The sequence below is a fragment of the Amblyomma mixtum genome, chromosome 3 (assembly GCF_055824585.1).
Source record: "Amblyomma mixtum isolate Tamu chromosome 3, ASM5582458v1, whole genome shotgun sequence".
Lineage (NCBI taxonomy): Eukaryota > Metazoa > Arthropoda > Arachnida > Ixodida > Ixodidae > Amblyomma > Amblyomma mixtum.
This window is the reverse complement of record NC_143014.1, coordinates 282,371,021-282,395,443: the sequence shown is the minus strand read 5'-3', so window position 1 is coordinate 282,395,443 and position 24,423 is coordinate 282,371,021. Positions and strand designations below refer to the sequence as shown.

General features: G+C 48.6%; 1 protein-coding gene across 1 annotated transcript; it reads right to left on the bottom strand.

The window, feature by feature from the left end:
• Window positions 1-2,483: 2,483 nt before the first annotated feature.
• On the bottom strand, window positions 2,484-22,548 carry LOC149355040 (putative glutamate receptor). The gene is made up of 7 exons (XM_089576053.1): window positions 22,471-22,548; window positions 20,936-21,097; window positions 18,904-19,042; window positions 15,866-16,077; window positions 6,390-6,509; window positions 4,545-4,714; window positions 2,484-2,775 (listed from the first exon to the last, which is right to left on the bottom strand). Exons 1-7 carry the CDS (start codon window positions 22,546-22,548, stop codon window positions 2,484-2,486), a joined length of 1,173 nt encoding a protein of 390 aa, XP_089432179.1.
• Window positions 22,549-24,423: the final 1,875 nt, after the last annotated feature.

Below are 24,423 nucleotides of genomic sequence, written 5' to 3'. Positions count from 1 at the left end.
GTGAAAGGAGCAGCGCTACTGCAACAAATTTTGCCATAAACTTGGCGACAGCCGAGTGGAAACCATTCGAAATATTCAGACGGCTTTCGGTGAAGATGCTATGAGCAGCACACTGTTTAAGCAGTGTTACAATTGTTTTAAAGATGGCCGCACATCGGTGGAGAACGAGCCACGCTCCAATCGGCCATCAACATGCCAAAATGACCAGGTCATTGCCGAACTGAACACTATGGTGATGCGGTACTGTCGTGTGACTATCCGAGAAATTGAGGAAGAGGTGGACATGAGCAATTTCTCCGCACATTCCATTATCACCGAAGATTTGGCCATGGAGAGAGTTGCGGCGAAATTCGTGCCGAAGCTGCTCACGGTGGAGCAAAAGCAGCTTCGTGTTGAAGTCTCACAGGACATGCTGGATTCCGCAAACAGTGACCCCGACTTCATCAACATCATAATCACTAGTGACGAGTCTTGGGTGTACAGGTACGACCCGGAAACCAGATCCCAGTCGTCAGAGTGGAAGCATTCCACGTCACCAAGACTTAAGAAGGCCCGCCAATTGCGCAGCAATGTGAAAGTGATGCTGACTGCTTCCTTTGGCACCCTCTGTGTGGCAGACCACGAGTACGCACTCTACAGGGTCAAACAATGACCAAAGAGTACTACAGGGATATCCTCCGTTGCCTACGTGATGCTGTGCGGCGCAAGAACCCGGAGCTGAGGTCAACAGGAAATTGGCGCACCCATCGCGCCAATGCTCCTGCACATTCCTCGCACTCGAATCAGATTTTTTGGTGAAAAACCAGACTCCTGTAGTTCAACAGACTCCTTACTGTCCTGATATGGCCCCTGCGATTTCTGGCTGGTTCCCAAAATCAAAAGGCCATTGAAAGGAGCGCGATTTCAGACAAGGAAGAACATTATGGCTGCAACGACAGCTGAGCTAAACTCCATTCCGAAAAGGGCCTTTTCGGAATACTTCCCACAATGGCAGCACCGCTGGGAGAAGTGTGTGGAGTCCCAAGTAGACTACTTTAAAGATGACTAGGTTTGCAACGCTCCAGTTATGAAAGTTTTTTTTCAACGGCCAAAGGTCGGATACTTTTATAACAGACCTCGTACGCCTCAGCTAGGCTCATTGCCCGAACTTGCGGCCTAACAGCGGCGCCGAGACGATTTTTCTTTTGGCCGTGCGCTTTTGTTTCTGCTGGCTGGAGCCGCTTCTTTCGAGGAACAGAGGGCAAATGACGGGTCTGTTTGTGTGTTGGTGTGTATTCCTGCCTCTTTTCGTGAGCGCAGTCCGACTTCCTGAGGGGAAGATACTCTGTTATGGTTTCGTTGCGTTTTGCTTGTGTTGTATCTTACATCAGTCACGTGCACTGTGGGCCCGCCTAAATACACGGCGACAGGCAACTGTTACGTCACGAGAGGGCCGGCCCAATCAGCGATGAGCTGAGGGGTTAAGAGGAGATGTTGGCGGGAATCTGGGGGTTCTCGCCAGGAGCTTCTGACCGGGAGAGGTCTGGCGGCTCCACTCTGTTGTTGCTCTCCCTTTGTTCGATTCTGTCTTCACTGTACCCTCATGCTAATCTCATATGTATAAAGTTTTTTTTTTTTGGTTTCTGCAACGAAATCGTCGTCATCGTCCTTCGCGCTAACGCCAATCACAAGACCGGGCCGTAACGGCAACGAGACGGCCTGTCCTCGCTAAGCAACAGCAAGCGAGGAGAAGAAAAACAGTGGAAAGAACCTCAACTGTAGTTAAGTGTAACTGGATTCCATGAGGACACCAGCGTCGCAGGGGATGGTATAGAGTTAGGTTGGCGGATGATATTAAGAAGTTTGCGGGGATAATTAAGGTAGCAGCAGCTGGCACAGAACCCGTTTAGTTGGATAAATTTGGGAGATGTCTTTGCCCTGCAGTGGACGTAGTCAGGTTGATGATGATGATGATGTAGTGCACGCATTATTCACACATTACGCCCCATTGTATAAGCGCTTCAAACATAGCGCACATACAAATATACAGTTCGCCGTATTGACCGCCTCTCCAGACGTCAACCATATATACGTACAACACAATCGTACGCGTCATCTATTTATGAACAGCTGCTGTATTACGTCTCAGTAGAAAAGATTCATGGGAAAACTGGATGCCTCAACAGCTCGTTATTTACTTCGGCGTGTAAGTTTAATGGATGAAAACTGCGTCGGGGAGAATGTCGTTTCATGCGGGGCAGTGACTCTTTTAGCTGCTTGCGTTTTTCGAAATCTCGGGCGTTTTTACGCCAATTAATACTGTACTGCTGCGCAAAATGAAGGGGAACACTTGCATAACCACACAGCTTTATTGTCTTTGTCTAAAATTTCGTGTGCACTGAACTATCGCTCGCTAAGGGATACTTTTGTTCTAGTACATTTTGTTCTATTGCGTGCCCAAAGTTACACGGACTCGCGCAGCAGACGAAACAGCGAGTGTCTCGTCACGACCCGACGCAGTGGAGGCAGTCAAAGAAATGCGGCTTGAGCTTGTTGCGACGCCGCCTGAGGCTTCTTCGGGGAGCGGCACGTGCCCGGCAGGCCGCCAGACGCTCGGCCAACGTTGCGGCGGCCGCCATGCCCATGCCCATGACCCAGACGGCGAACAGGCCCGAGATGTCGTCGGCACGAATGGCTTCCACACCGTTGGAAGGGCCCTCCATCTGCCTCCATGTCTGTAGCAGCACTTGGTCCAAGTGGCGATCGAGCAGACCGGACTCGCAGATCCAGCGTGTCCTGCACGTGTCGCCGAGACCGCTTACGATTTGCCGTTTGTGCCGACGGAGTGGTACACGACGACCTCTGTGCAAGGAACAGCCATACTGTTACGACTTAAGTTGTTCAATTTGATCGACTTTCAGGTTGGCTGGTAAAGGTTCACGTCACGAATGATTGTGAGGTTGCACACTGAGACGCATTGTTTGTTCGATCGTTCGACATTGTCTGCCCTTCACTGCAGTCGGGTTATTTGAGCCGCATTTTCAGAGGTGAATCTTGGTTGGTTTGGTTTATGGGGTTTAACGTCCCAAAGCGACTAAGGCTATGAGAGACGCCGTAGTGGAGGGCTCCGGAAATTTCGACCACCTGGGGTTCTTTAACGTGAATCTTGTTTTGTGAAGGGATAAGGGCGCGAAAAAAAAGAGAAGTTATGGAAGCAAAATAGTAGGTGATTTTAAGGTTAACCTAAGGGAAGTGAATGTGCAACACGCGCGGAGTGTCTTATCACATTGCTATTCTTGAAGGCAGGTAGAGATAGCGTGAACTGGAACGCATAACTTATATTCATTAAGTGTTTCCGGTGTTGCTGTCAGCGGTGAGAACATCATGTAGCGTTCTGAGTGAGAAACACCATGACACGGAAAGTAGGCGCCAATTCTCAATGGAAGTCTCTTAAGGGATTAGGAAACCGTGAACCGAAGTCCACTCGCAGGTTTCTTATCACTTTCATGATATGCCTGAACCAGCCTCACACTTTTTGGTTTCATTTCACGTCGCCTGTTTCAGATGTGGTTACATGCGCGCCATTTTTCTGGCCTATGAGCAAATTAAATTTAAAAAAATTAGGGATAACTGAAAACTGAAAGCTCCCTTACCGCGACCCTGTCGCTAGGGTAGGTGTGGCGAGAACTGAACGATTCTCAAAACAAATGCTGAGTAAGAAAATCGAGGTTCATGCCCTTTACAGACATTAAAATGGCTGCGTTTTCATCCCGTAGCAGAACATTAGGAAAGATGAATACTGCCGAAAGCAACGCACTATTGCCATTAGAGATTCAGTAGAGTGGAGAGCTAGGCGAGTTGGTACGCATTTCGAGCAAATAAGACTAGGGGAAAGACGCAGACACAGACAGGCACATCCCCACGAAAACTGGCTAATTTCTGCAGGAGCATTGGCCAGAGAACAAAAAAAATTCAGTGCACTGTAAACCACGAATCGAAGTATGTCACCTGTGCAACGCAAGTTGTCTATTGTATACCGTTATCTTGAGGGAAAATGTACCTCGGCCAAACAGGCGCTGCTTAAATGCACGGCTTAAAGAATATGAAAGGTCTGTACCTTCTGATGACTGGGGGAATTCGCCAAAGCACCACAGAAGCATAATTCCACTCCGTTATTTAAGAACACCACAAATCTTGGACGGGGTAAAACACGGAGCCAACGTGAAATTTTGGAGGCGTATCACATTATCAAATAAAGAAGATGCGTGCGTCAGTGATACGTCAGTGAGCTCCCTCCATAAGGAAATGAGGTTCTTAAGCTTTTTAGAGCCCCAATGGATGACTAGAAAGCATGGTGTGACGGGCATCTTTTCCTCTTTTATGTTTTCTTATTGTTTCATGTTGTCACGTGTGCATGTCTGGTGTCATTGCTGAAGGGTATGTAAGTGTGATATTCACTGAAATAAATTCTGTTGATAGTCCAGCGTCGTCCTGTGTGCCTGTCTGTCTTTGTGTCTTTCCGCTGGTTTTATTTGTTCGAAACATTAGAGCTTGGTGGTACTTACGCGGAATGCAGCGTTTTCTTTACGAAGGCCGTAGCGTTGTAGCTCACGAATATGGCGCACGGGACGGTGAGAACGTTGATCTTGCCGAAATAAAACTGGCCCCTCGGTGGCTCTTGAGAGTAGTGGCGTCGAATGCCGTAGTGATAAAGGGACTGCTCCATGAACACCACCTTGCGGAAACATGCCAAGACTGTATCAGTTATGCATAAAACAGTCTCTCAGTGGCGTTTCGCAGCACAAAACAAATAGAGGGCTGTGAGAATGTTGGATACTCTCAGCGAGGGTCAGGTTGTTTCCTATTCTTTGGTGTGCACTCGATTCAAAATTATGACAGTGCTTCGAATGTTTCGTATTTGGGCCAAGTATTTGAGGGATGCGATAATTGGTTTGAAGCTTAATTTTTCTTTTTGGCAACCGCCACCTCTTAGTCAACTGCAGTCGTCATTACTGAACGTAGCTTTAGTGCATAGCAATTCAAAATTTCTACGCACATCCCAACTGTGTTTACCTTTCACTTACAAATCGCTTGCGCACTGCTCAACTGAGCACGGTATATTTAATTACTTACATTACTTACATGCATGGACATCTCCAACACCAGATATTTCGCGCGTCGGCACCTATGAAATGTAGCTATACGGTCAGAAAAACATTTCGAGATGATGTTGATCAGCATTAGCAGCGCGCGATTTGGTAGCTTGTTTAGCTGGTCAGGATTTCATAGGGGGACAAAAGCCAGCACTATACAAGAGGTGCAAGTGTCTGTTAGGGGCTGTGGGTTCTGATGGTTGCGAGAAAAGGAAAAGCGGAGTAACTGCCTTCTAATGGACACCTGAACCGTGTCGTGAGGGAAGGGATGAAGGAGAAGGTGAAGGGAGAGAGACAAAAAAAGCCGCCGTATTGGAAGGCTCCGGATGAATTTTGACCAGATGGGGGTCTTGCATGTGTGTTGACATCGCACAGTACAGGGGCAGCTTCACAGTTCTGTGTAGAAGAAATGCGATGAAGTGTATCTTGCAGTATCATTTGCAGTGTGACGACACTGCACATAGAGAATACAGAGGACACCGGACAGCGCTATTCCTGTGCTGTCTTAGCGCTTTGCTGTGCCTTCTCTCCATGCGTCGTCCCGTTGCGCTGTAAGAAATTCTTCAAAAAACTATGAACCAACAAGCCCAGCTTGAAGTTTTGCTGCAATAAAGTGCTGTGCGATTATAGACCCAAAACGAATTTACAAACGTTTTAACCACTACACAAACTTCGTATATTCATAAAAACGGGCGCGGCATTTTCACCCATCGTTTTTAGCGATCAGTTTTGGTTCAGTTTGCGCGATAGCACCTAAAAAAAAACGTAAGTTGCCATCTCTTCCGCAGATATAGTTCTCTTTTTTTTTTTATGGCCCCAACAGAAACGGTAATGTCGTTGGAGCAGAAGTTTTGATGGCTTTAAAACTGCCTTTGAAGTATCAGTATTGCACACGACCCAGTAGAATTTTGACATGGTTGCGCAATAGAGTCAGTGGTGAAATCTAGTTCGATCCAAATGACGATGTCGCTACTAAAACACACCTTGCGTCATTTTTCTTAGTCCTAATTTATGCCATAAAAAGGTATGGGCCCGCTTACACGCCGTACAGTACGTTTTTTCATTAAAGGGCGGATAAAAGAGCATGCGAGGGTACAGCAGTGTCCTTCGAAAAAAACGTCAGATACCCATGTTGAGAGATAAAGTTCGAAAGAAACTTTGGCGACGTGTCTATATACTGTCGCGTGCTTAACGGCGATTTTGATGTTACGCAGACGTAAAGGTTCTTCCCATTCTATTCAAGTGTAGCTGCCTCACCTGCCGACCATCCAGGACAGCCTCATACGTCTCTCGACGGAAGATCTGCTTGAACGGCAGCTGGCTGCGGTGTTGTTGGACGCGGCGCCATAGCTCTTGGTCCTCGGCGTTGGCGGACGTCTGGCGAGAACGCCGTGAGGGAAAAAAGAGGATTGGTTGCGCCGTGAGGGAAAAAAGAGGATTGGTTGTAAAACCAGAAAAACTGATGCTTGCCAAAATACCACAGAATTCTTCGACACCTAGAAACACATTGCAGAGCTATAGATGAACCTTCAAAACCTCTAGGTCTTTATTGTGCGCAAGTGTGAGCAAAGAAAGGTTTACACAGTGCGTTTGAGCGCTGCTAAGGGGATGCTGAATTCACCCGTACAAGAATATAACGCGCAAGAAACCTCCTCTCTGAGAGTGCCATTCAATCTGAGGACTCTCGTTTTTCGCAATTAACCCGTTTTTTTTTGGCATAAAATGCGCCCAGTACTGGAACCTGTTTGTTCTGTTATAGGGAACCCAAGCTCAAGTTTGGGAGCGCGACGCCAGCGCCGCAGCGGCGAGGAGCGGAAACTCGGGGCGGCGCCGTAGCAGACGCCCTGCTAGCTTTGTGTGCACGCGCGACGGGAGAGTCGCGCGAGGCGCAATCTTCGCGTTGACAGACGCGGTCTCGGCGAAGCAAAAAGGAGGTAGTACGAAGGCCGTAATGTAAAAACCAAAGCGTATGTACACGGTGATCCACTCTTACCGCGAACACGCGAGTATGCGGCCGCGCTCTTCGGAGAGCCAGTGAGTCTGTCCCTACCATCCACGAAAAAAGTGGCAGACGACGCGCAGGCAAGTCGCTCGCTGCTCGATTTTCCAGCCTTGCGACTGCGAGTCGCAAGCCGCTGAACTAATCGGCGAGGCAGTCGAGCTTTTGGCAATGACGCCGTCCGCGGACAGTCGAGCTTTCGGCAACGACGTCGCCCGCGGCCACGCCGGGCGACGAGCTGCGCTGCTCCCTCGCTGCCGTAGTCGTCGCTAAGCCTAACCATTTCGCATCGCGGTGCTGCAGCTGAGGGCACTTCGGAACTGGCCAGCGCTGTAATAAAGGTGCTACTCGCGTCACCGTTTTACTATGTTCACCGTCACATAATAAAACAAAGACGTGATCGATTTCCGTGATGCCTTTAACTGCGGAGCCAGGTGACAACAGGCGAGCAGCACTGGGCATCAGCAAAGCGGCTTTGGAAAAGAAATATGCTTGTATCGCAGTTATCACTTCTACCAGCAGCTCGGTATTGGCCAACGATCCTCAAAAATGATTCATTTTTGACGTTGCTCTACTCCAGGGTTTGGTATGAACGCGAACAAACAATATTAGCGTATTTTTCTGACGGCGGCGGCAGGCCGGCCCTGAGAAGAGCGCCGCTGTCGCTGTCATCATGACGCTTATACGACTGCGGTGCACATCAATACCGTCACGACATCTTCCTGGTCGCCGTAGTGCATTGCGAATCGCACCGAGCGCGAGTGCAGGAGACGCGGTCAAAGCAGACGAAATTCTCGAAAGCGCGCAAGCAATGTTATTCCGGAGAGTTTTCGTTTCAAGCGAGAAGGCGACCCGCAGGTCGCACTTGCAAGTGCGAACAATGGTGGTCATATGTTTAGGGGTTCCCCAAGGTGGAGTAGAATGTTGAACTGTTGCCTGGTCGCATGTCCTTTCGACTCGCACGTAAGTGGGTCGCCCTGCGCATCGCATGCAACAACTGACAACTACGATCAACAAGTTTCTCGCTTTATTTCGCAGAGCTGATAGTACTTCGCATATTTCGAGCACATAATTATACAGGGGACTTACCTCTAGTTACATGTCATACAGTACGACGTTAATACTCACTCGAGAAACGCATTTTACAGTCAAATGGGCCTCCTCATCGTCGATCGTCTGCTCCACACAGTAGACGCGACTAATCAGTTTCCCTCCTTTAATTAAGTTTGCATTGCAGTACTGCGCGTCAGTCTGAACGATCGTATTGTGGCTCATGCAGGCGACACATCGCGACAGCGCTGGCGCGCGCACGTGCAAAAAAGCGCGCGTGCAAAGAAGCGTGGTGAAAGCAGCGCGAGCAGCGAGCAGCGCCCCAGTTTTTACTTTTCTCCCATAGATGGCGCTGCCCATCAGGCGCAGCAGCGCCACCCGGCGATGCTTTGGGAGCCTATTAGTCATCTGTAAAGTGCGTGGAACAAGAAAAGACGCGCATTCAATTTTTTAATTCTCTCCACGAGTACCGTTCTGCTCCACCGGATGTGCACTGTACCACTGGGGTCGGTCGTAATGCCGAACCCTCTGGCTGAACCGACCGCAGAACGACAGCAGAACGACCACACCTATGTGTTTTTGTGCGGCCCTAGAGGCAGTACTTCAGAAATAAGCAAGTTTCAGTGCAAACGATATCATGTAGAACATACTTCAAATTCTTAATGCTTCTAAGTGGACATGGCATTGTTCGAGGCACTACTACACCGCAAAGCTAGCAGAGATCGTTCCCCTGGTGCGAAGACATAAAAAAAAAACGCATGGTTGAGCATAAACATCGGTCGGCACCTCTGTTATGGTGCACGCGCTAGCAAAGAACATAAAATGAATGGCAGGTGTCTGCGATGCAGACAACTATCGTCAACCGTGGGTAAACGGCGATTCGTCATTTTTTTCTGTTTGGGTAAAGAATAGACGACCTGTTGGCAAACTGACTGAGATGGAAGGTGAAGGCTAGTTAAGTGCCGCAAATGTATATGAGCCGCTTTTCAGGGGTCCTTGTGCCACTAAAGGCCGATTCGCACGACGGTCCGTTCGCCCGGGGCCCACGTATCACGTGTTCATACGCCATTAAAAACTGGCCTGTGATCTCAAGACGTCGCGCGGACGCGACGGACCAAAGGAGCAGACGACGCGCTGGGCGTACAGGCGCCCAAATCTTTAACTGGCGTGCGCGAGCGACGACTTTTCTGTGCGTCAGCGCCACATGACGGAGCGAAGTTGGAAACAGGATTAGGCTAAGCGCATGCTCACAAAGCATGCTCGGCTGTGCCCGTCGTCTGCCAGGCTGTTCCTTCTTAAGGACTTCACCCCTTATTATCGCGTTTCGACGAGCAGGCAGCGTGAGTAGACGAATGGTTTTTCTCGCATTTTACGTTCCGAAGAACAGCGTTGTAGCAACCATGCGAGAAAATAAAACTGAAAGATAGGCTGAACACTCGCAATCATGCGATAAGCCGGAGAACATATATTGTTCATGTGTTACTTGCTGACGCGAAAGCTTTTTTTCATCTGCACGAAAGGCGCTTATCAACACTCCGCGTGCTTTATGCTTCAGCGTGGCGACGAAACTAAAAGGCCGTTGTGAAACTGAAGTGAAGCTGCTCTGCAGCCGTGCTCGCAGCAGTTCGGAACAGTTATCAGGATGCCACTCCGTGTATGTCAAGCGACAAGGCTCTGAATTATAGGGATGTCATTGGGCGGCTCATCGCAGAAGGAGATGCTAAAGCAACTGGAGTGGCTGGGGCTTCAGTGGGCAGAATCATACGTGCCTACTGGAACGAAGGTCGGATCGAAGATGCCCCTCGCTACCTCACCAAGAAAACAAAAAAAGTCTTGCAGATTGTTGCCTGAGCTAGTGATAACCCTTTCATAACGATAATGACCCATGTTCTCCATTCATAATGATAACGACCCATGTTCTCCGGCTTATTGCATGATTTGGCGTGTTCGGCATATCTTTCAGTTTTATTTCCTCGCTTGGTTGCTGCAACGCTGTTCTTCGGAACGTAAATGCGAGCAAAACCATTGGCCTACTCACGCTGCCTGCTCGTCGAAACGCGATAAGAAGGGTTGACGTCCTTAAGAAGGAACAGCTTAGGAGACGACGGCCCCAGCTGAGCGGGCTTTGTGAGCATGCGCTTAGCCTCATCCTATTTCCAACTTCGCTCCGTCATGTGGCGCTGACGAACAGAAAAGTCGCCGCACGCGCACGCCAGCTAAAGATTTGGGCGCCTGTACCACAGTTGCCAGATTATTATTTTTTTTAGTGTTTGGCAAACCTGGTCGAACCGCTTCTTCCTCCCGACCCATGACTGCGCGATAGAACGAAAGGAAATCGTTATTGAACTGCAGAGGCAGTCCTGCGAGTGGGTGCGGCTCTTTGTCCACCGCAGTGGCCTGGGCCGTCTTGCTAGCCCAGTTGCCAGAGCTAGTGCACGCATCTTCGCGGGCCGCCGCTAATTCCCGCAAAGTTACTAGATTACTTTTTCAGTTCGCAAACTCCGACGCCGCGGACACGGCCGCCGCCGCGCGCTCGATTCAGGTGGCCGTGCCGCGGATGTCGCCCTTGGCTGTACCGCCGAGCGGTGGCGCTCTCGTCGCTGTTTGACCGGCTTTTCGGCAGAGTAGCCACGCTGCCCACGTAAGCGAAGACTATAGCGAAGCGTTTTCGTGCCAGGCGTTTCTTTGTTGGGTTAAACTGTGCTGCAAGTTGATCGCTGCACCCGTGTCCTTGCCAGATTTATATCAGTGCGTTTCGAGCGACGCAGCTCATGCGGCGTTGGTTCCGGCTGCAACAGAAGCGCAACAGCGCCGGTGCATTCGAGCTATGCGTCCGGGAGTCGGTGCGGCCGAGCTATTGACCTTTCTGCTCCCAAACCAAGGCAAGACCAGCGTTCTACGTAATGAGCGACCGCAATTCACACTGACCACCGCCATGGCGACAAACGTTTTGTGGGAAGTGCTGGAAGAGCTAGAGAAGTGCAGCCTTGCTCGCTTGGGTTGTGCTGAGCACGTGTCGGCATTCACTTGTCAGGTACTGAACTTTGTTATTGCTACAGGAATGCACTTTTTCTCCAGCACGTCTCTTGTTTCTTGTAAAAACACGTCTCTTGTGACTGTTTGGCTCATTAAAAGTGGCTCCCATTAAGATGCATATGTTTTTTTTTCTATATGAATTGAATAAACTGCTTTCAATCTGACCTGTGCTATCACCGTCATTTATCGCGTTATATGATCTTAATAACATCGAAGTTTCACGGTGGTAGTCCTGAATCTCCCTTTAAAAAGCACGTATGCATCGTTGACTGTCTTGCTTCAAACCGATGGTACTTGGCCTTAGGTTCCGATATTTTCGGCGACATGCGACTCATTTATACCGTGTCGTGGCTCGCCGTAAGCATAGAGTCATTTAGTTTGTAGGGAAGTAAATGAAACAAAAAACTATACCCGACCAAGAACCGGACGTCTCATCGAAATAGCTAATGATTCAGACATCCCGATCGTACAGCTGCAACGGAAAAAGAATGGCACAAGTGAATCATGACCGGACCGAAAAAATCGCAACACGCGGCGCTTTTGCTGCCGAGTGCGCCGATAGCGAGAGTGCCAGGAACATTCCATTTCCTAAAGCGGGGGTGGCCGGCAGAAAGCAGCCCGCCTAGACATTCGCCCATAAGAAATGCAACTTCTTAAACGAACGCCTGTAGACGTCTTATCAGCCAAACCGTGTGCTAAGGCGGCTAAGCACATAATATAGTTTTATTTATTTTTTTTTTGCGCTAGCGTAGAGAGAAACGTTATCTTTATCACCGTTTTCCTTTAAAAATGTGCTGGGGATGCACTGTCAAAAGTAACGTGCGGCAGTGCCTGCTTTCGGATGGGCTGCTTTATGTCGGCCACCCCCACTTTGGAAAATGGAATGTGCCAGGCACTCTCGCTATCTGCGCATACGGCTACAATAGCTCCGCGTCTCGCAATTTTTCCGCTCCGGTCATGAGTAACTTGTGCTAATCTTTTTCCGTTGCAGCTGTACCTCTGCCGCCCAGGACCGTTCGCGCAGCCTTAATGCCAGTGTATTTCCACATTAAGAGTAATATTTATGCACTATCATGGAAATGTCTTCGTTAAACAGGGATTACCGGCTAAAAGTGGCGTGAAACACGGCGCTCTCGTCTGATAGCGATAGTTCGTGTGACGAGAGACCGGCCGGAGCGGGCCAACAGCGTCGAAAGTGCCCTCTGACGAGAGGGAGCCGAATGGGGCCACGGTTAGCCGCCGAACTGCAGCGGAGTTTGCAAACTGACCAGGTAATCTAGTAACGTTGAATTCCCGCGAGGGGAGAGGCACCTGTGCTTCCTTGCTTGACCAGTCCGGGGGCCGACAGCGCGCCTCTGTGTGGTGACGCATTGACACGTAGTGCGCGTGCCCGCGGACGAACGGACCGTAGTGTGAATCGGCCTTAAAAGTGCGAAAAGGGGAGGAGAGTGCTTTAGACAACAAGAAAACCAGTCATCACTGTTCGAAGCCTCTAGCTAGGGCTGAAATAGCGGAAGAGCTTCTCCGTATACTGGCCGAATTGTGGGTTACGAACAACGTATTGACAACAGCAATAAAGAGCGGAGAACAAATATTGCGTCAAAAAAAAAAACCGCAAGAGACACTGAAGAGGCACGCATGCTCATAACAGCTCTACAATAAAATAGGAAACTTGAACTTTAGTGCAGAAATATCGTCTTAGTGCCTAACTTTTTGGCCTTGATCTAATAACTACTAATATAATTTTTCAGCTCTTCGTTTCGTACACTTGTACGCACGTTGCGTTTCCTCCACAAAACACCCAGTGTATTGGGAGCGTAGAGAGTTTGTATATAAAAGTGATGAAGCAGTAACAACCTTGTCCACGTTCAAAATGGGACTATTTTTCCATAAAGAGTATTTAAGTGGTTAGTAACATTGAATGATGACAATTTGGACAACCAGATGGAGCGAGCAAATTCGCTTACAACGAATGGCGTGAACAAAAATTAAGAAATTAAAAAATTATGTGATCTTTGCAGACGATAGCGCTGACATGTTTTCCAGCGCTCTGAACAAAAGTGCAAGATCCGAAATTTTTCCAGCAGCAGCCTTTGCACATGCAGCAACTGGCGGCGCTTGCATGCTGGCCGCTGATACGGCGCAACCGCAGTCGTCGTCAGTGCGCTGCGGTCACGTGAGTCTCCCACATTTCATGTGTTATCGTTTCAGAGCGAACAAAAATTTCCCAAACAAACCTATATTTACAGCAGGGCCATTTGCGCTTGTTTCTAACACCCTAGACCCTTTTAACTGAAGCATTTCGTGCATTTTCGGTGACGTAGGTGCGCATTGTTCAGGAATATTGACTTAAAAAAATGGACAAATCTTAACTGAGTGGCAAGGTTTTGTACAATGGAAAAAAATAATCACTGCTGCTCGTGGCGGCCGCAAGGAGTATACTGTTCCAGCTATATTTCCCGCTATCCGTACCGAGAGCCGTATTTTGTGGCATTTATTTTTTCAAAATGAACATTTAAATTGTGGGGTTTACCGTCCTGTAGCGACACGTGGGTAATGAAGGACGCCGTAGTGGAAGTGTCCGGATCAGTTTAAACCATCTGGGGTTCTTTAACGAGCGCTGACACCGCACAGCACACGGGCAGCTTTTCGCGCTTCGCCTCCATCGAATCGCGGCCGGGTCCTCCGACTCTGTAGCCGAGCGCCTCAACTACTCACCGCAGCGGGTATATTTCTTTTTCAGACCTATTATTTTGCCCCCCATCTTTTACTCTTCGTGCCTTATGTTTTAGCCATGGTAGCCTGCAAAACTCGCCAACCACCGCCTCTGAGATTAAAGGCAGGGCTGACCGCTATCAAAGAATAAAGTAAAAAAAAACTCGTGAAGTGAACTTCGGTACTGGATTCGTTCCCGTGGCGATTGTACGGACTGAGTGTGCTCATTTTTCACACTAAAACTTCAGCAGACATTGATATTAAAACGAAAGCGATGAATTGTAACCGATACTCTAGAAAAAACAAAGCCTTCTGTGAAAGAGGTCATAAAAATTAATTATGAAGAGAATGCTTACAAATATGCCGACAGTTGTTTTTCGCTTTATCCTGTGGCTTAGATTACGTGGGTAATTCGGCACATCATATCACTCAAAAGGAGAAGAGTATTGATTTGGTCGAAAGAGCATAACATATATGCTCGAGTTGGTCACAGAGCTTGAAGGCTGTGCCATGTCAGAAAAAAAAAAAACTTCAAAGAGCGAGATTTAGGATTATTGTTCAGGGTGAGCTGTTAAATGGCCCGAGCCCTGCTGCGCTGAATAGAGGAAATTAAGATTGACGAAAGCGCAGCAAAAGGCGGAGAGGATTGAGCAGAGGCATAGGTGAGTGGCGTGGCACGGGTATGGCTCACGTATAAGGTGTGGGAATCCTGGCTTTCCGCCGTTGCCTTTGCGCGGCTGTGCCGGCTTCCCGCGTTGTTTCTCCTCTTTCCCTTGCTCCCGCCTCAGGCGGTGGAGAGGCGGCTAAGTGACTAATCACTGTCATTTGGCCACAGCTCCGCCCCGGCTCCCAAACAGCCTTTACCATTGGTGCCTTTTGGCGGGATTTCGGGACCTGCTTTGGCGGCCGCGCACCGCACGACCGTCCGAGCGGAGCCGAGAGAGAGATCCCTCCGAGACAGCGCAAGGTGCGTACGCTACTGTTTGTCCGTGCCGGCCTTTGCCGTTCGGACCAGTGCTTACTCGAGCTCGCCCGCACGTGTTCTCTGACCTGCAGCGGCTCGAGCCTGTCCAGCGGGGTCCAGCGACCTCCGACAGGCGTACCTTGCGTTGATTGCCCACTCTCTCTCGCAACCGGCCCAACGGTCGACACGAGAGAGAGATCACAGCACTGCCGCGGGGACATTCTCCTGCAGCGGCGTGCTAGCGGCGCGCATTGCTCGAGTCGCTTCGTGCGCGCAGCGGAGCCTTGCTCCTCGCGCGCCCCCGGGACGGGGTGACAATTGAGTGTGTGTGTACTGCTAAAGGACGACGTGAATAAACGTCTCCTTTGTGAACTTGGAGGCCTATTTCTTTGCGGCGAATCGCTCTCCTTCCCGCGGAGGTTGAGTGCGCCGCATCGGTGTCCCAGTGTGTGTGTGGTGACGGCGGATCGGGGCCCTGGGCTCGCGCGAAGCTCGAACCCGCGGTGGTTGGTGGCCTGTGCCCACTTAGAAACCCACAAAGGAAGCAAAAAAATAAAAATAAAAATCCTGTCTGTATAAATGGCACTGTTTTTTTTAACTGAACGTCCTAACCCAAGGCCATTGCGCGCTCTAATCTACCCTCTCCACCCTACACACCGGTCGCAATTCACCGCGACAGAACTTTATGACTTTGTCCAAAAATATGCACATAGAAAAGTAATAGTAAAAATTACAGAGGCGTTGTGTAGACCGCAATCCAGATAATGTTACGACTGACGAATTATCGCGCAGGAAGCACGCATTTATCGCCGGCGTTTACTCCACACGAGAGATAATGCGGAACGATTTCGGTTAAACTCAGCTTCTGGAATTCGTATCTGGTGTACGTTTAAGTAAGCTCTTTTCATTTTGCACTAAAAAAGAAACAGAACATTAACCCAGGGGAAGCGGCGGCACTTCGTATCGTACCTTAAAGAAGACGTCGAAGGCCATGCCGTCAATGATGGTGGGCACGATGCGGCGGTGCTTGATGATGTCGGCGACGCTCTCCAGGCGGGGCACTTCAGTCTTGATGGCCATGCTGGCCTGCATGTGGCTAGTGAACGAGGTGGTCGCGAACACCACGGCCACCCACCACACGCCTATCAACACGCGGGTGTTCTCCGGACACCGGGAAGGGCCTGCGTATGTGTTATGGCACGCGTCAAATTTCGCAGACGATCCAAGCGTGATGGCTCCCATGTGCTGTGAGGAGCCTTGTCATCGGCACCAGGAGCCCGCTTGAAGAATTTTCTATTCTAGCACTGGTGACCCTACAGAGGTAAATTTGGCCCAGTAAGTAATGCTTCGGGAGCACCCTGGTAATATGCATGTGTGGCTTTGGTTTTATGGGGTTCAACTACCTTCCTTAATGAGCTAAACGATTATGGACTTGATTTACATTGCACTACGGTTCGCGAGTTAAGCGACTTTGTTTGCCATGAATATAAATAGCTTTTTTTTCACCGTATTGTCCAGCCATACACAATACATTTGCAGTGTGTGTGTTTCATGTGTGCCTTTGTATCGCCTTGTAGAGAGGACCGTGGGCCCTTGTCAAGCTGTTTTGCAGCTTTTACCTACGGCCCCCTCCATCATTTTGATGAAAATAAACATTATTATTATTATTATTATTATTATTATTATTATTATTATTATGATTATTATTATTATTATTATTATTATTATTATTATTATTATTATAAAGCGGCTCAGACTATGACGGACGTCGTAGTGGAGGGCTCCGGATAGTTTCGATCACCTCGGGTTCTTAGAGTGCACAGACATCGCACAGTACACGGGCCTCTAGAGTTTCGCCTCCACGAAATGCGACCTCCACGGCCGGAATCGAACCCGTATCTTTTGGGGTGAATAGCCGAATACCATGACCACTGACCACCGCGGCGTCTGGTAATAAGAATGCGCTCAATGATGCAGTTTCGAGTGCAGGATAAGACTAAGGGGCAAGAGTGCGACGGCGTTCGCTAGTGATCGTTCTGTAGAACACGTTGCATCATTGAGGGAGGTTGCCAGTAGCGTATAAGCACAAGCTAAGGCTGAGACTTTGTGTACCTCGAAGAATGTTTTAAAAAGTTTACTGGGCAGGCCAGTTGGTAAGACTTTATGCTCAACGAAAAATGTAGCGTTTCGACAGGACAAATAAAGGCGAGGACAGGACGGGTCCTAAATTTACAACTCAATGGAAACGAACAACGATAAAGCGTCCCATCACTAAGTCCATAACACGCATGCGAAAATCTTGAAAGGATGCAAAAAAGCACCAACAATGATAACATAAAGGTCAGCCAGCAAAAGAAAAAGAAGAGCGAAAGCTGAATAAGACTGTTGTGCAAACTTAAGTGGGTTTTAAAAACTTTCGTTCTTTGTGTTTCAGTGCGTTTCTTTCAAAAAAGTCCTCCTGGCCTCCCGCCTAGCGTTGCGAGTTAACGTACTGAGAGGACTTCACTGTTAATGTCCGAGGCAAGGCGCACTGTCCTGGGCGGCGCAGAGCGCCCATAGGCTCAGCGTGGTGTGAGATGTTAGTTTATTAGAGCGGCCTTTTCCGTACGCTTTATCAATCACAAGGTTGTTCACATGCGTTTGCCATTGGTTGACGGTCGCGATGTTGTAAGCACGCCTCTTCATACCGGCATTGAAAGCCTGGCTAAGATGCGCCTAATTGTGAATTACTTTCATGCTCTATTTCAATTAAGGGATGAAACTCATTACAATGACTAAATGAAATGCCTCGTGTTTATTTGGCAAACGACGCACGATGGCTGCCTGCTAGACCTTGTTCACACTACTTAGCTTCAACGGCAGACGCTAGGCAGGTGCTTCTTATTTCAGACCACATCCTGTAGACAACATCGCTGGTACACGGAAAGAATCTCTTTTGGCGCTTCTTTGCACAGCCCACCTCGATATTGTCGTTTGCGTACACAATGCGGCAAAGCATAGAAAGCTTAGCTGGCGCTGAGTAAACAACACTCATATTGGCGCGTGAACCTACCCTCTTGAGGTTATGTGGAATCTTGTGTAAGTACGGTATAACTGCTACCGTTCTTTTTTTCTCTGCATCTCCGTCTTTCTCCTGGGGGCTGAATTTAGGATATCTTGTAGACAGGTTTCTGAAACAACGATCAGAATATGGCTTGGGTATCCCGCTGCTTCAAGGCGCTCCGCCTGACACTGAAAGCTCTCTTGCATTGTATGACTGTACGATTTTAAAGCGAAAGCTTTACTACTTGCACTTTGAAGCCTTTGCCGTGCGACGGCGGTGCGACGCGGAGCAGCGCTCAGTGGCCTTTGAGTCGATAGACTATCGGTTAGAAGGTTTTCGAAACGCCCGTGTGACCGGGATATAAAACTGTCCAGTTCCCAGCTTAACGTTATTCGCAGTCGATACCTTCCGCTGGAGTTGAGGAAAGGAAAGGCGCTCAGCTGTCTTATTTTGGTCGGTTGACACCTGAACAGTGCAGTGACAAAAAAAAAAAACGGGAAGGTTGAAACGCGGCTGCAGCGGCTGGGACTGAAATAGCTTTGCTTGCGGGTGGCATGCTGGACGGGACAAGAAAGCGCTGTGCACGACAAGAGACGCGTTCTGATTCAGAGCGTTCTTCTGCATCATGGACTGCTCGTTTCAACCTTTCCCGGCACCGTCCAGGGTTCGCTTGGTTGAAGCAAATTAGACAGTCTAGTTTCCAGTCCAGCCTTATTCGCAGTTTTGACCCCGTTGCTAGAAGTTATCTAAACCCTCCGCTGGACTTCAGGCCTGGAAATGAGCATAACTGGTTTACTTTGCCTGTGGGCACCTCAACCGCACCGTGACAGAACACGAATTGTCACCGCATAGATAATTACAACACTGCTTTCTCATTCTGATGGAATTCTTTGTGTATGATTAGCCAGCTTTCATTAATTACACCCACGGGAAAGGTGCATTGCAGGAAGAGGGTTCAGCTTACCTTTAGTCAAGAGCATAGCGAAGAGCAGAAACACATAGTCCAAGAGTTTCCCTCCCGCGCCGGCAAACTTGAAATTGTTCTGGAACATGACCATGATGATGGCGACAATCGCCAGCGAAACGCCGATGCCCATCCAGACCTGGGGCACGTCGAACGGGGACGGTCAGCCTCGAGCACACAACAAAGCCGTCGATTCTGAGACGACATGCAAGATAAATGAGCACGTACACTGTGTGCAGCTGTACGCTGGCAGAGGTCGCCAACGTGCGCGGCTTTGGCTGGCCGAGCTAGGCCTCATTAGCTGGCTGCGCAGGGGCAACACATTTTAATAGGATGGCGCCCACAGTTAGGCCAAATTCTTTCGATAAGTGCGAAAAATTCCAACAAATTATCTTCCGCTGCAATTGAAATGTTGGACATCTCAGGCTTTTTTTTTCTCATTCGTTATCCTTTTATCCTTTGTTTTTCAGTGGAGCAAAAGATATATCTTGGAAGTGCTGGCTCCTGCATTGGTTGAACAGAAACGAATTCATAGTGGAGGCCCTGTGCGCTGGCATGGAGACGTCATCGCTCGAGGATAACTAGTGCCACCTGTCGAACTAGTTGAAGGTGTGCCGGACGCGCTGTTCCCAGGAGCGCACAGATTGAGTACGGCACTGCTAACTAACCGCAGCCTGATGAAGTCCAGGATTTTTGGACATGATTGTTAATTCTGAGGCAACTGTGGAACATTTTAAGGTACTGTTATAAAATATTGAAAGTAAGGGTCCCTTCTTTCGATTCGTAGGAAAACCTTTCTTTTAATGTGTGTCCATCGCTCCCATAAAGTGGTTACGACTCCCAAAGAAACCAATGGGGAGCGATTTTGATGATAGCAAACACGTTGATAGCAGAAAGATGAAAGCCTGCCCGCGGGAGGTAGGCGAATATGTTGATTGTTATAATGGAATCTTACGATATATGAAAAATGGCGTTCATATACCACTTCCCGCTGAAAAATGCATTTGTTTACAATTTCTGGTGTGCGGGAGGCAAAATAAGTGTAGATGAATACTTAACAAGAAGCAGTTGGCCGGCTGCTCGCGGCAGTTTCTAACGCCGCTAAACATGCTTACAACGTTAGGTAATAGAAGTACACGCTTCTAGATTTTCTGGCGCCGGAAAATGCTTGAAGCAGATGAAGAGCGTACAGATGTGCATCTATAGCTGAACCCGCTTTTTTGTTGTTATACGCGCTCACAGAGGCTCAATACGCAAGTTTTCTCCAGCGACCAACGAGTGAAGGAAACAATATGGACAGCAGCGCATGGAAGCTTTAATGATGTGGTAACGGCCACAGCAGCATGACGTAGATTAATTTTTATTTTGCTGGGACGAAGCGAAATCATCAAGTAGGCCGTTGGACAAAAACTTCTCATAAGAATCTGTTGTCGTGGGCCCGAAAGCATAATAAAAAACAGCTTGACTGTGTCGAGTGCTGTCGTACCCGTTGTCAGGTGTTATCGCCCCAAAAATTTAATTGCACCTGTACTGAGCCCAGCCATCAGAGACGAAAAGGTCCGACATAATAAGCTGTCAATCTGAAATGTTCATTCGCGCACTTCCCAGCGCCTAATTATGTATAGTATAGTGGTATGCGCAGGCTTTGAGCCCACAACCAGAATAAAAACCAGCGACTGAATGCTTCACAGCATGCTAGAAATCGCAATATCGAAACAAAAGTCGCGAGGCATATCCTTAACATAGTCCGCCAGAGGAAACGGAGTCTCAACGGTTAGGTAATTAATAAGGGCAACTTTGGTCGCATCTTCGCATATCAGTATTTAGTCACGATATCTGACTGACATCAGCAGAAATCAATGAGGGCTGAATTAAAAATGGAGAAGCAGGCCACCTATGCTCCTGCGCTACCGTCGAACCTCTGAATGTCTTCCACGCGCCATGTAAACTTCTCGATAGCTGCGCAGCGGAAAGACCGATTATCGCAATTGCTGACGGCAGGTGGCGCTATATGTTCGGCTGCAACCATCACCTGTTCATCGAAGGCGTAGATGTAGCCGAAGACGTCGCTGACGAACACCTGTCTGCGGCCGGCCATGTGGCTCGCGTCTGCGTAGAAATAGGCCGGCAGCGGCTGCATGGCGCTCACACGGTCGTTGGTCAGAGCCAATGGCCCGACGGCTACGTCGCACTCCTAAAAGGAAAACGAGGAGTGAGACGTCGCGGAAGGGACCGTGGTGCGCACGGCCCCGCTGCGGCAGATGAGGCTATGACAGCGACATCAACTGCGGACACGGGGGGCAGTGCTCCAATGAAAATATCTGGAAGTGGGCCGCAGTTGGGCCACTACTCTGCTGCTTAAGCTGTTGTGTATGTGTTATCATCTCCGAGAAGAAGCACTTCCGCCCCCTCGCACGGCTTTGACATTTTGTGTGCTGTTCAGGTCCATGCGCGTAGAGCGAAAAGCTTGCCGACAAAACAACAGCAACAAAAAAGATGTGTCATGAATAACACTGTGCGACACTTCGTTCATTCAAGCTCCCGCTCCACATGGATAGCAAGCTGCCCCGGAACTTTCCACCGGAGCCTTTGCACCAGCGCAAGGCAACGGTGTTCCTCCCATTTTTTGTCGAGCAATGAATGAGAGCTTCGTCCTCTCTCAGTCATACCTTTTCCAGGAAACTTACCAGCGCATCGTGCAACACTGCAGCAGGGTAGCACGAAGTCGTCAGTGCCAGACATGGCGCTAATTCGTTAACGGCCCACCTCAAGAAGAAAAGGCAGGCTGTCACAAAAGGTTGAGAGGGCAGAAGCATGTTACGAATTCAAAGCGTATGGCCATAAGCACTATACAGTGGCTTGGATATGGAAAAATGGAGGAGGGAGCTTCATGGGTAAAGAGAGTAACGCTTCGTACGTTTTAATCGTCTGTTCATTTTGAACGGCACTGTGGGTTAAAAATTCCATTTGTTTGCGGTGATATGGTGTTCTGGTTCTCCAATTTCTTTGGGCAAGTGACAGTTTGGTAGCAAAACGGGAAGTAACCTCCAAACTGCTTTGTCAGTTAATAATTGCAAATCGCCAAATCCTGAGGCGACAATCTGGGCCGCAGGAAGTTCATCGATCGGTGAGGCTCTGTGCTTTGCACGTATCACAGCAGCGCCCCGAGGTTGAGCTGCTCAGTGTAGTCAGTAAGTAAGGCATCGCGGAGTTTGCTTTCCATGCGTGAGGTTTATCTTCAAATTCCAGTTGATATAGTCTGCGTGACTTTGGTACTGCAGGTTGCGGCGTTTTAATCGTTAAATGCTCTTCTTTCTCGACAGAAAACTATGATTGAAATCATGAATTCAACTACATAAAGAAAAGGGTGAAATTAATAAAGAAATGCACTTGAAAAACTCTTGTGAATAAATAAATAAATAAATAAAGAAGAAAGAAAGAACGAAGAAAGAAAGAAAGAGAGGAAGAGAGAAAGGAAGAAAGAAAGAGAGAAAGAAAGAAAGAAATGAAGAAAGAAAGAAAGAAAGAAGGAAAGAAGTGTGAGAAAGTGTGATGCGTGGGACTGACGTTACGGACGACGAGCCCCACTTGTCCGCCCCAGGAGCCATCGGGCAGGCGTCCGCCCCAGTTGCCGTCGGTGGGCATGTGGTAGGTGTACCTGCAACGCATGCAGACACAGACGAACAAGGCTGCAATTTATTTTGCGCTGCGACTGGATTTACTTTATCAATGTTCCTTCACTGGGCAGAGTTTCAGCCGCTATTGCAGCAAAAGAGGTACCAAAAATGCAGCGACTAGGGAGAATGCATCCGTTCTTGCGACAGCTTCGCAAGGCCAGCTCGGTTCCATTCAAACGAGCGCCTAGTCGTTGTTGAAAACTGCCAGGTGGCCTAATCACGTATGCTTTGTCGTCAAAAGCAGCTGAAGAAAACAAAAACTGGAGGGCCCACACTTAAGCTCACCTTTAAATGTACGACGTGATAACCTGAATGGATTATTGTTGTTTGTTGTGTTTTATGGCACATAGGCGACTAAGGCCATCATGCGCCAAGCACATGAATGTATTAAAGCCGATATATGCGGAATCGGTCATTCTCTACCCTACATTCATGCCACTGCGGGCACAGTGGGGTAGCGGCTAAGCGATGCGCCACAGCACCGACAGGTGGCTCTTTCAAACACAGCCACCGGGGCCTTCTGAGACCCAGGTTGCTCTTCCCGAGCAGCCTCTGGCGATCAGTCATTAATTTAACTGCCACCTGCACGGTGGGCGGTTTGACCCCAATGCAGGGAGCAGGTTGTGATGACGCCACAAGGTCACGTGACCTAGGTGGCCCATCTAGGTTGCTTCTCTGGGAATTTCTCGCTCACGCCGCCGCCACAGCCGGCGACGTCGACGCCGGGTTTTCCGCTGAACCTCTCCAGTCGCCATTTTTGTTTCCGTTGAAAACAAATATTTTTTTCCAGCTAAATAGTAAATTAGGCCTGAAGGAAGGTAATTTTTAGTTTTCCAGCGCAAAATATCAGCGGTTAATTTTTTACAGGGATTTGCTAAATTTCGTACAAAGTGTCACGATTGATGGATGCAGCAACACCCAAAAGCCAGAACTTGTCATGTAAAAACCTGAAGGATTGTGCTATCGCTATGTGCTTTGAAGATGAGCATTATGTTTGAAATAGCCTAAAAAAATGTACGCTATTATTGGCGGCAAAAGTGTATCCGCACAAAAATGGCCGCCGACACGCCACCTCGCTCACTGCTTCGCGAAATATTACTTGCTGCTATTCGCTCTATAGCTTAAAGATATCACCATAATGGCGCCACGAAGGATGCTAAATACGCCTGAAAGAAAGACATCAATGTTAGGTGGAGTACATTATCAGAAAAAGCCGTCAATTTGCTTTATTCACAATTGTGCTCAAACCGACTTAAAGAGGTAAGGTATCGAGTTAAACAGTTATTTTCTTTCTGAAAAACTCAAAAGTGAGCTACACTGTTCGACTAGTTGGTTCACTGTTAGCTGAAAAAAAAAGGATGAGAGCCACGTAAAACCATGACATGAAGAGGAGGCTAAGAAGGCGAGCGCCCGCCCTGGTCGCCTCCTCTAAGCGTCTGCGCCGCATGTCGCGCTCATCCATCTTTTACAACAGTGCAAATTCCATCACTGTCACCTATTGCCATCGGCTTAAGCGGGTTCCCTGCTTGCTTAGCGCCACAGAGGTAGCAGACCAAACGTCGGTATTGCCACTAATTGTTCGGAATAGTACCATGTCTGCTACTGTGTAACTACGCAGGCAAAACCGCATTCTTTATTTGGTACAGCTATATGCAAGACAAGTGTTCTTACTCGTCCACAGCGCACCGCACGGTAAACATTGCACAGCCGTCAAAAAATCCAGACGGAGCATCTCATACTCTTAAATGTGCGCATGCTGCTATTTAACCTCCAAGGACACAATGACAGTAATAATCCTCGTGTGTTGATGGTTACCTGTGAGCTAGAGCCGCGTAGCGGCTCT

Excerpts from the sequence above, each read along its gene's own strand:
- LOC149355040 (XM_089576053.1), bottom strand. The coding sequence starts at position 22,548 with ATGCCCACCGACGGCAACTGGGGCGGACGCCTGCCCGATGGCTCCTGG. Across the intron at positions 16,078-18,903 it reads CGCTATGCTCTTGACTAAAG|GCCCTTCCCGGTGTCCGGAG; the intron begins GTAAGCTGAACC and ends ACACATACGCAG. Across the intron at positions 4,715-6,389 it reads CTGTCCTGGATGGTCGGCAG|GTGGTGTTCATGGAGCAGTC; the intron begins GTGAGGCAGCTA and ends TGTTTCCGCAAG.